This window comes from Barbatula barbatula (assembly GCF_947034865.1).
Source record: "Barbatula barbatula genome assembly, chromosome: 3".
In the NCBI taxonomy this organism is placed as follows: Eukaryota; Metazoa; Chordata; class Actinopteri; order Cypriniformes; family Nemacheilidae; genus Barbatula; species Barbatula barbatula.
This window is the reverse complement of record NC_136764.1, coordinates 28,263,814-28,275,948: the sequence shown is the minus strand read 5'-3', so window position 1 is coordinate 28,275,948 and position 12,135 is coordinate 28,263,814. Positions and strand designations below refer to the sequence as shown.

At 38.7% G+C, this 12,135-nt stretch overlaps 1 protein-coding gene across 1 annotated transcript in view; it reads right to left on the bottom strand.

Moving 5' to 3' along the window:
- mov10l1 (Mov10 like RNA helicase 1) overlaps positions 1–10,422 on the bottom strand; it is a 42,975-nt gene extending 32,553 nt beyond the window's left edge. Inside the window, exons 1-3 of the mRNA XM_079451674.1 lie at positions 10,101–10,422; positions 9,804–9,932; positions 168–355 (exon numbers count right to left, since the gene is read on the bottom strand). Coding sequence (XP_079307800.1) covers positions 168–355; positions 9,804–9,912 — 297 coding nt within the window. The 5' untranslated portion in view covers positions 9,913–9,932; positions 10,101–10,422. The remainder of the gene's footprint in view (positions 1–167; positions 356–9,803; positions 9,933–10,100) is intronic.
- Positions 10,423–12,135: the final 1,713 nt, after the last annotated feature.

Genomic DNA, 12,135 nt, shown 5'->3' with positions numbered 1-12,135 from the left:
TCAAACTGTAAAGGAGCAAATGAAAATTCAAATATAATGTTTTGTGTTTCATGTGCTGGTCAAATTTAAGTTTTGACTGAAAATGTCACATACATAATGCTTGATTTGCCCTGTGACAAAATAAATGGATTGAGTTTTATGTATCCTCGATAGTTTCAAGATCTCACCCTCAGCGCTCTCCATCCTCCATGAGCTCCTTCTCGCACAGCAATAGCTTGAACTGTGTCTCCCACACACAACACAACTCCTCCTAACACAACTCCTGATGTGAAATACACAGCATGATCTATCAGACCATAATCTGCACACAGCTGTGTCACGACACCAGTGCGCACCTGCCGGATCTCCTCCACACCTGGGCACAAAAACACACAAACACACTCACCTGAGCAAAGCACATACACTTACCAGAGCACAACAAACAGAAAAAGCATTTCTCACTGGTCTACGATGTTGTTTAACAACCGGGTGTAACTCGACTTTTGCAGATGTCCTCTTTGGACAAATTTAAAAAGATGATTCAAAATGCAATTGCTTGGAAAATGACATTTAAAGGCCCCCAAATGTAGCCTTTTTAGAACATGTAATATAAATAGCTTAGGAGTCCACAGAATGTGACTTAAGTTTCAGCACAAAATACACCATAGACCTTGTATTATACGGTGTATGCTTGCTATGATTTTCGACCGTAGATCACGATGAAAAATCTAAAATCATTAGATCATCTTTATCAACGACATGCATGCTAGACCCTATATGTACTGACTGAAATGCTCCCAGAAATTATAGATCCTCTTCTTAGCATTATTAACTCATCTCTGACACTAGGACATGTGCCTAAAGCATATAAGGTGGCTGTTATAAGGCCCCTTGTAAAAATAATCTCGACCCCAGAGAACTAGTTATCTACAGACCTATTTCAAATCTACCTTTCAGATCTAAAGTTCTGGAAAAAGAAGTCTCAACTCAATTATGTTTAAAGCACATCACAATACAGAGACGGCTTTGATCAGAGTTCCAAATGATCTGCTTTTGGCATCTGACCGAGGTTGTATCTCCATATTGGTGCTGCTAAACCGTAAGTGCTGCATTCGACACCATTGACCACAGCACGCTCCTACATAAACTCGAAAATGATGTCTGCATTAAGGGAATAGCTTTAAAATGGTTTAGATCTTATTTATCCAACCGTTTTCAATATGTAGCAATAAACAATGAGATGTCACAAATCGTAAGTCCAGTACGCTGTAACAGGGCTCAGTCTTGGGGCCTATGCTCTTCGCATTATACATGCTACCTCTAGGAGATATAATAAAGCGACACAGAGTTAGCTTTTACTGTTATGCTGATGATACACAACTTTACATTTCCTCGAAGCCTCATGAAAGACAGCAATTCCATCCAATAGTGGAATGCATAGTCGATATAAAAAACTGGATGAGTAACAATTTTTTTATAACTGAACTGACAAAACAGAAGTGTTATTTATTGGACCGAAAACCCCCATACGTAATAACCAAGAATACTGCTAAACTATTGACTTATGTTCCTTAAAATCCTCCTCGTCAGCAAAGAATCTTGGCTTTTTTTCTAAAGTACTCTGTCATTTGAGAACCATGTTGCCAACATCTGTAAAATTGCATTTTTACATCTTAAAAATATATCTAATCTACATCATATGCCGTCACCATCAGATGCCGAGAAGTTAATTCATGCATTCATGACATCAAGACTAGATAACTAATGTACTATTATTGTACATTGGCTCCCTGCTCAAATGCATTGATGAAATAAATAGTTGGATGTGCCAAAACTTTCTTCAGTTAAACAAAGACAAAACTGAAGTCATTGAAGACCATAAGACAGATGCAGCTCATACAGAACGCTGCGGCAAGGATTCTGAGCAGAACCAGAAAATATGATCATATCACACCAGTCCTCAGGTCTTTACACTGGCTACCAGTTACATATAGGATAGATTTTAAAGTTTTATTACTAGTATATAAATCGTTCAATGGCCTAGGACCTCAATACATTGCAGATATGCTCATTGAATACAGACCCAAAATAACACTCAGGTCATTAGGATGGCATCAGCTAGAAATACCAAGAGTTCTCTCCAAGCAAGGAGAGTCTGCATTTGCTATTATGCCAGTCGCAGCTGGAACCAGCTTCCAGAAGAGATCAGATGTGCTCCTACAGTAGTCACATTCAAATCCAGACTCAAAACACATCTGTTTAATTTTGCATTTAATGAATGTGCACTGTGCCTCTGACTGTCCGACTGTTTGTGCTGTACTTTATTTTATTTATTTTCTATTCTAATGTATATTTTATGTTTTTATTCTTAACTGGTTAATTTTATTTTTCTTATTTCTGCACTGTTCTATCAAATGGATATTTTTAATTTCTTCTATGTAAAGCACTTTGAATTGCCATTGTGTATGAAATGTGCTATACAAATAAACTTGCCTTGCCTTGCCTACAGTCCTTCATGTGCACTACGCTCTCAGGCGTCTGGTCAGTTGGTAATACCTAGAATTTCAAAATCATGTGCAGGTGGTAGATCCATTTCCCATCTGGAGCCTAAACTTTGGAACAGTGTTCCTTGCACTGTCCAGGAGGCAGACACACTGTCAGTTTAAATCTAGACTAAAGACGCATCTTTTTAATCGAACATACAATATATTAGGGCTGTGCAAAATTATCGATACATCTAACTTGCGATCATTTTTTTCACGATAGTGTATCGATAGTGCAACCTAAAGTATCGATACCTTAAGTCATGTTTTGAACGGATTTAAAATGACGTTTCATCACATAACCATTTTTTCCGTTACTGTTGATGTCGCTGTGATTCGCTGTCATACGGTCAATGTCTCAAAAGTAAGCGGGTGCGAGAAAGCAAATGGCGTAAAGTAGATTCATTCATATAATATCACCAACAAGCTTCCGTATATCTTAGCTCGTGCCAAGAAAATAACAGAGTCGGTGCTATATTTTATTTGTAAGGATTTGCGACAGTGTGGTTGAAAACCTTCGGACATATGGTGAACACAATGGAGCCGTGTTATGTGATTCCGACTCGCAGGCACATAACGGACGTAGAAGTACCCAGAATTTGCGAAGAGATAAAACAAGGGTAAAAAAATCCCTTAGCTCAGCAGAGCGAGTGGCCCTGACTTGCAATGCATGGACCTCTCGAGTTACTGAGTCGTATGTTAGGATTACATCACAACCACAGACACGCGCAATGCATGAGAGCCATACTGGAATAAACATTGTAGAGTTACTGAAAACTGCACTGGTGGAGTGGGACATAAAAGAGAGGCATACTGACAATTTCAGTTTTATGAATGAATTTTAGTGTACTTTGTTTTTTATTAACAACATAGTGAAAAAAATAAGTTGTTTGTGGCATTTGCATTTAAGTGTTTACTGACTAAATATGCACTTTAAACATTTCCGTATATGTTCGCTGTTCAGTAACACTGTGTAAGCAAGATGACAAATACCTCTTATAAATAGCTTTGCAAAAACAAAAGATTCCATTCAATTTTATTAATAGAGTTATCACTATAATGTGATGAACATACCAGAATACCATAGATTGTACACACCAACATGTATTTTAAGCTCACTCTTAATTTGTATTTATTTAAAACAAATTATTGCAATATATCGAACGTTTGTATCGTATCGAATGTATTGTGATATATTGTATAGGGACCCATGTATCGTATCGTGAGGCCATTGCCAATACACAGCCCTACAATACACTATCATAATATAAATATTCTGAAGGTTTAGGCTGCATTAGTTAGATCAACCGGAACCAGGAACACTTCCAATAACAACTGATGCATTAGAATGTTGCATCAAAGAGTGCAGAACAGAACTCTACTCTCAGCCAGTTTCGTCTCATTGTTCCAAGGTTACCAGAGGCCAGGACGAAATTCATGCCCAGACCTGACAAAAGCTGAGATCATAGAGCTGGATAAAGAATGACATGTCTTCACTACAAAACTTCAGCTTTCAAACTTTTCTGGTATATTTTTATTTAATAAACAAATTATAGATGTTCTTCCAGAGCACCCAGACATTTTTTCTGTATAGTCACATGTCTAACAGGTCTCAAAACAGACAGCATTCAGACAACAGTTTGATTCAAACAATATGCTTTTGTTCCTATAATTTACGTTATCTACATACTGTACCTACACCACAATTGTTTTGCTAATAGCAGTTAGTAAATGATCACGATAAAGATACTGTACTGTACTTTATTTTAAACGATGAGCAGCATTCAGCTGAAGAAGTTTTACCAGAGGTGAAAAGATACCAAAATGATTTTTGATTTATCGGCTATAATATATCGGCCTAAATTTTATTATCAGCCGATACGATTAAAAATGAGCATTTATCAGGCGATACCGATATGGCCAATAGTTTATCGTGCATCCCTATTTAAAATAACGTAATGCTTAACTTGCGATATTGCGAACAATAGCGCTCAATGGGAAAGGCCAAAGATAATATATATTAACAAGGTGTGCCACTGCCATAAATTGGAAGAAATGCAATGCTAAATACTGTAGCTGCCTGGAGGCAATCTTGATATGATGTAAATAGCTGTCCGAATGGCCGCCGAGTGGCATGACTTTCATTATACAGATTTTGGCATGGTGCTGTCACATTCATTTACAGTATTTGTTTCAAACAGAATACACCTTTATAATAAATACAAATATAAATGAAACTAAACGAGTGAATGGGAATGAGCTGCACAGTTTAACGCATTACTAATACAACCATGTGACGCTCGTGCTTTTGACTGTGGAGATTGAGTTCATGCGTTCATGCCCTCATACAGAGCTGATCTGAGAGTTTATTTCATAAGCATTTCACTGTTAGAGAAAAGATATCGTCAACTCCTCTCTCTTTGCGACTTGAACATCTAGATAAAACACTGTGTTGTATTATAATATTTACTATAATCAATAGAGACTTATGAACGAGGCTTCCAAGCTAATCGTCAAACTTGGAAACCTAGGCATTAACAACCCCACCTGCAACTGGATTATGGACTTCCTGACGAACAGGCCTCAGCTTGTTAGGTTAGGCCCCATCTGCTCCACCACCACCACCCTCAACACTGGTGTACCACAGGGCTGCGTACTTAGCCCCTTTCTCTACTCCCTTTTCACACTCGACTGCAGGCCTGTGAACGGATCTAACTCCATCAAGTTTGCAGACGATACAACAGTGATTGGTCTCATCAGCAACAACGATAAGACTGCATACAGGGAGAAGGTCCGGCACCTGGCCACATGGTGCTCAGACAACAACCTGCTCCTGAACACCTCCAAGACAAAGGAGATCATCGTGGACTTCAGGAAGGCGAAAGGAGGCACACACGATCCCATCCACATTAATGGGATGGCTGTTGAACATGTTTCCAGTTAAGTTCCTGGGGACTCATATTTCGGAGGACCTGTCCTGGACCACCAACACCTCATGCCTGGTCAAGAAGGCTCACCAGCGTCTCTTCTTTCTGAGGACACTGAAGAAGAACCAACTGTCTTCAACTATCCTGGTGAACTTCTATCGCTGCACGATAGAGAGCATCCTGACCAACTGTGTCACAGTCTGGTACGGCATCTGTTCTGTTGCTGAGTGCAAGGCACTGCAGCGGGTGGTGAAAACAGCCCAGCGCATCCCAGGGACTACACTTTCTGCCATTGAGGACATCCAGAAGAAACGCTGTCTGCGTTGAGCTCGCAGCATTCTCAAGGACTCCTCTCACCCCGCTCACAGACTATTTACTCTCCTGCCTTCCGGTAAGCGCTTCCGGTGCCTCCGGACAAGAACCAGCAGACTAAGAAACAGCTTTTTTCCCAGAGCTGTTTCATTATTGAACTCTGCCCCCCACTGATTACACTACCTCTGTTACCTAACTTCATCGCTGCTATAACATTGTTTACAATTCCACTACAGGGCTGCATGCATGACTGAACTGTACACGCCAGTACTTCATGTTATCTGCTCTACTGGACTGTTTACACACGCACAGCATCATTTGCACTCTTTACTGCTCACTTGCACACCAGGAATATTTAACTGAATGCTCATTTGCACTAATGGACCACTTCCATGACTGCACTAACCTATCTACTGCACTGTAATTCTATTAACTGCATCTACTCATCTACTGCACTGTAACTTCAATAACTGCATTAACTAATCTACTGCACTGTAACCTTATTAACTGCATTAACTCATCTTCTGGACTGCAACCTATCAACTGCATTAACTCGTATACTGCACCGTAACTTTAATAACTGCATTAACTCACCTATTGCACTGCAACTTTAATAGCCAATGTCAATAATTTATGCATTCCTAAGTCACTTGCACTATTTTATTCTAAATTATTATCTGTTCATATCCACCTATTCATTAATGTTCATAGTATATAGCCATCTGTATATATTGTTCATAGTATATACCCACTGTCATATTTTCATAGAACATACCTACAGCAAAATATTTTTATAGTCCATGCCCACTGTATTATATTCTCCCATATTGTTTTCTGTATTTATTCTAACTGTGTATCCTGCACTTGCTAATTGCACTTCTGGTTAGACCTAAACTTCATTTCGTTACACTGTACTTGTATATGTGTAATGACAATAAAGTTGAATCTAAATCTAAATCTAATCTAAATTAAGGTGATTTTTATTGCAGTTAGTGTAGGGGTTTTGGTTGGACAGGGCTTTACAAACGTAATTGCACGTTCCGCCATATTGTTTGTCTTGATGTCATCCAAAGCACATGTGAAAGCGCTCTACCCCTACTTATTTAAAAAGACACACACAAAAACGGTGCGTGTTCCATTGCAGTCACAAAAGGCAATTTTCAACATATTTTAGATCTGTGGTGTATTTTTTAGCTAAAACCAGTATTGAAGCAACTGCCATGTGTTTGGTTGATTAGATAATTGCATTAATGAGAAATTGAATAGGTGTTCCTAATAATCCTTTAGATGAGTGTATATTGTTATCGTTTTATCGCCCAGCCCTACTTGATTTTCAAAAAAAGATCTGAAAAATGCTCCCAGAGTGCTCCAAGTCAGGGTTTTTCAAACTAGGGTCCGGGGAACCCCAGGGGGCCACCGGAATGGTTTAAGGGGTTTCCAGAAAATTGAGACACTAAAGACAGCTTAAGTTGTTAAACTCTATACTGAAGATTATTCCGGTTTAACTTTTTCAAACAATATGTTCTCTTTATATCACACATACTATTTGTATAACGGTTTAAATGCTTATTTATACAAGAAAATTATATATATATATTAGAAAGGGGGTCCCTCGCGAAAGGTTAAACATATTTGGGGGTCCTTGGCATGACAAGTTTGAAAACCCCTGTTCTAAGCAATAGTGATGGATACAAGACATCTGAAGTGTCATGGCGCAGGATGTATGACAAGTTTCCAAATCATCAAAGCTAAATGGACTTGCTATTTTGAATGGAAAAACCTGCAGCAAGTGGTATCGATAAGCAATTACACCAACAATTACAAACAGAACCAGAGAAAAAAAGAGCTCTTGTAGAACGAATTGTATATGTGATGCTGCATTTAGCATCGAGAAACCTGCCTGTTCATAGTCAAACTAAAAAACAGGATGATGTTCATACTGGCAATTTCCTTGGTATAATTTCACTTTTTAAAGACTTACACTAAGCCTTGTTGCTGTCTTTTAATTCCTAATTGTATCCATGTGTGACATTATCTGATGTGTGAGGAAAGAGAGTTTTAAAGACAATTCTGAAGAAAAGGGAGAACTTACATTTTACATAACACAATGCTCTTACCACTGAGCTAAAGGAAAGCTATATACTTGCATATACATCAATCATGCTACATCAAGCTTGATGCTGTTAACAAATGACTGAATGATTGAATGGTTTATTCAATTTAAGGACTTCTGCATAAAGACAGAGGAAGAATTTGCATGTGTGATTGAGATTGGAGTGCAAGATCAAGGAATAGACATAGCAGATTACAGCCGCCAGGGCTTTGACAATGGTGCAAATATGTCAGGCTGAATGAAAGAAGTACAGGCTCACATAATGAAAAAATCCCCTGGCCACATACTCGCCTTGTGCAGACCAAACACTAAACATTTCAGGAGTGCATGCAGCAGAATCCAGCCCAGATCTAGTCACATTTTTTGGAAACATAAACTGCCTTTTCAGTGCGAGGGAGTGAGAGAAAAGACAGGTTGCTCTTTACATAGGCTCATAGATACTCGCTGGAGTGCACGGATAGATGCCATCAAACCAAATGTGAAACATCTGCCATCTTGTAGGCCCTTGATAGCATACTTTTAAGTTGCAGTCTCACTAGTGAGGCTAAACCACAAGCCAATGGCCTGAAGTATTTTTGCTTTTTGAAGCCATTGTAGTCCTTCTTAAAGATTGGTACATCACATTGAAAACCGTAATTTAATACTTAGTGATAGTTTACCCAAAGATTTTAATTCCGTCATCATTACTCACTTACTCACCATCAGGTTGTTTTAAATCTGTATAAATGTCTTTGCTCTGATGAACAGAGAAATAAATTTGAACAAATGTTAGCAATTTTCAGTTCTGTGACATCATCCACTACCATAGTAGGATGTAATACCAGTTCTGGGGCACCATTTACCATTTAATTTTTCCTACTATGCCAGTCAATAATGTTCCAGAAGTGAAAATTTCTACCAGTCTTCCAAATATCTTTCTCTGTGTTCATCAGAACAAAGTAATTTGTGGGTGAGTGAATGATGACAATTTCATTTTTGGGATGACTATCCTTTTAAATATGGAAAGATGGAAATGCGATGTATCTTGAACCTAAATTCTCCAAAAAACATGGACGCCACCATTAAAGAAAGAAATTCCATGATCGACAGCCTGATCAGTGACTTGAATTGGATGGATAGATGGATGGATGGGAGGCATTGAAATAGCGCTTTATTGTGTATTGCTGTACACCCAAAGTGCCATACTGCCTATTATGCTCAGTGGTTAGAGCAATGGCGCTAGCATCGCCAAGGTCATGGGTTCGATCCCAGGGATTGCACATACTAAGATACAAATGTATTACATAATGCAATACAAGTTGCTTTAGATAAAAGCGTCTGCCAAATGTAAATAAAAAGTTTCAACAGTGTCAGAGAGAGAGAGAGAGAGAGAGAGAGAGAGAGAGAGAGAGAGAGAGAGAGAGAGAGAGAGAGAGAGAGAGAACAATGCTGGTAATGACTTGTATACTGTGTAGAGTTCTAATTATTTGTTATGTTCTGCTATATTTTAGTTATTGTAATAAACCCTTCAAACTTATACTGTTTTCAGTAAGATATCAAACAATGGTTTATTGATATTGATAATTGAAGTGGGATATGAGATAAGTGGGGAACGAGGCTTTGGGAGAGATGGGGGGGTCTCTGTAATACTTCCAATTGGAGAAAGCGTAAGGCTATCAACATCCATTAAACAAGAACACCTTAAAAAGTTTTTTTAAACTAAAAGAACTGCGGTCTCCTTTCCTGCGTTCCGCTTAAGCCAAAGGCGTTAGCATTAGCCGTTACGCCTTTTTTGGCAAAAGATAGCTTTCCATCAGTCGGCACCCCTGCCTGCACCATTCAAAGGGCTCACTTCAAGGGCTCAGCCCTACGAAGGGAGAAGGGCGTAGGGATGCTCACTTCCGCTTGGAAAATAACTACAAACATTAATATGCGAAATATCTTACTGACCCTCAAAACGAAGCCCGTCGTCGTCTTTGCGCACCTCTTCATTTTCCTGCGCTCGACGCCACATGGGCGAAAGCAGTTTGGACATGAAGCACTGCAGGACACTCACCATTATGATTATTATTCGAGCGTCTGTAATAAAGAAATATGGATTTATGTCTCCAAGGACCGCGTGGCTGCGGTTTCATGAGCTACTGCATATAACTTTAACGCTGTTGTATCAACGTACTCCCATCAGAGGTAACAAATAATCAACAATATAAATGTCAAACATAGTTATGAATGACGAACTTAACTTACCGGTCTCAAAAATGAGATACCATCAGCACGTGTTGCGTTTGCACGTATAATAAAGTTAACGGCGACGCAAAGAGCACGTGATTTTAGTAAACCGCTAATTTAGAAGGTGTGCTCTACTTCAAGCGGCGCTGCAAGAACTGACAACTGGGTGACATCACATTACCGCGAGAGAGATTAGAGAGCCGACTGCTCTGTCCATACGCGATTGAATCCCTCTCGCGGTGGGATACTATGGCGGGAACTTAGTGCCAAAATCTAACGTCCGATCGACCGACCGTCCGTCTGACCGGACGTCTTGAACGTTTGTGCGGGTGACCCACGTGACGACCTGACGTGACGTCAACGTCTCAAAATAAGCGTTTTTTAATCGATAACACATCGACATTACAAGCATTAAGTTAATTTTCACTTAAAAACTATCTGAACTGCTTGTGCTGTACTATAAAAACAGGGGGTTTCAGATGGATTTCAATGTTTAGAAATACGTCAATTTGCTCTGTGTGTTTTATTGCTTACTCTCTGTTTTAAGTTTTGTCTTTACCTTGATGAAAAATGAAAAAAATGTATATATATTTCAGCTCCTTTGCTTAACAATAACAATATGCTGAAACTTTAAAAAAGCTTGTGAAGATAAGCAATTTTAGTGCCTCCTAGTAACTGTTTCCAAATGTGTGTGTGTGTGTGTCCAGCAGTCATAATAGTCATTTCAATTATTAAATATGGTATAGATCAATAGATGTATACAATATGTACAATATCCCATAATACTACACAATGTCTATTTGTGAATAGTAATTCTGGTGTAAATGCCGTCAATTTATCAAACTTCTTGCAACATTCCCTACTAGCTTCGTGTTTCTTAACAAGGGATGTGTCTTGTCGTTATTGCAAGGTGCCTGAAGAATAAAATAAAATGTTTTATTATAACCTTAAAAATCATATATTGGTTAATTAAAAATTATAGTAAAGGACTGTGCAGTGCAATATATATCACTTTGTGTCGGAATTTAACCCTTTAATTTCAGGAGCATTTACAATGAATGAATTGTCTTTGATACAAATGAACAAAATAAACAGTCCTATTAATTTGAACATCAAGATGAAAATCTGTATGGGGATTAGTGGGCAGTCGTGCCCCAGCGGTCCGAGATCGTACTCGTGATCAGAAGGTTGCCCCTGCTTATTCCCAGCACCGACGGGTAATGGCTGCTGAGGTGCCCTTAAGCAAGGCACATTACCCCCACTTGCTCACCGGGCCCTGCAGTGATATCTGCCCACTCTTCCGTGTGTGTGTGTGTGTGTGTGTGTGTTCGTGTGTTCACTATCACTGGATGGTTTAAATGCAGAGGTCACATTTCGGGTATGGTCACCATATACGTCTTTAAAAAGTATTGTAGTATACTAGAATATAGTTACTTGTTAATGGTAAATACTATATTTGAATATTTACTTTAGTAAAGATCTAACACTTAGTATGAAGGAATATCACTACAGTTTACTATATTAAAAGTGTACTGGAGTATTTCTCATGTGGGAACAATTGTATTAGTCTACTACTGTAACACCTACAAAACTAAAAACATGGACATTTAAAGCTTTCACCTGAAGCTGCAAACTATTAAATAAATAAATATTTCAAACGTAAGTAACGCAGTTATGGAATCTAGGGTCTATGGGACTTTACACTCCGTCACTAGATGGCGGTATGCGCCACTAATATCGGTCCGCAACCAAAATAAACCCCGAAGAAGGATTACACTTTATTTTACTTTAATAACATTCTACATCATATAACCGTCTAAACCAGACATTAAATGAATGAAAAGCGGATTAGCTGGAGGATACTGAATCATACGATGTTAAATAAAGGCAAAGCAAACACAAACGTGTTTAAACGTGTTCTTACAGGTGGAAAACACGTTATTAAGACGATAGAATACCGGCTCTGTCGACCGGGCGCTATTGGTACGTGTTAACAACATGTAAACACACGCAGGAACGTGTTATAGGATTTTATTTAAAGAAATATTACAAG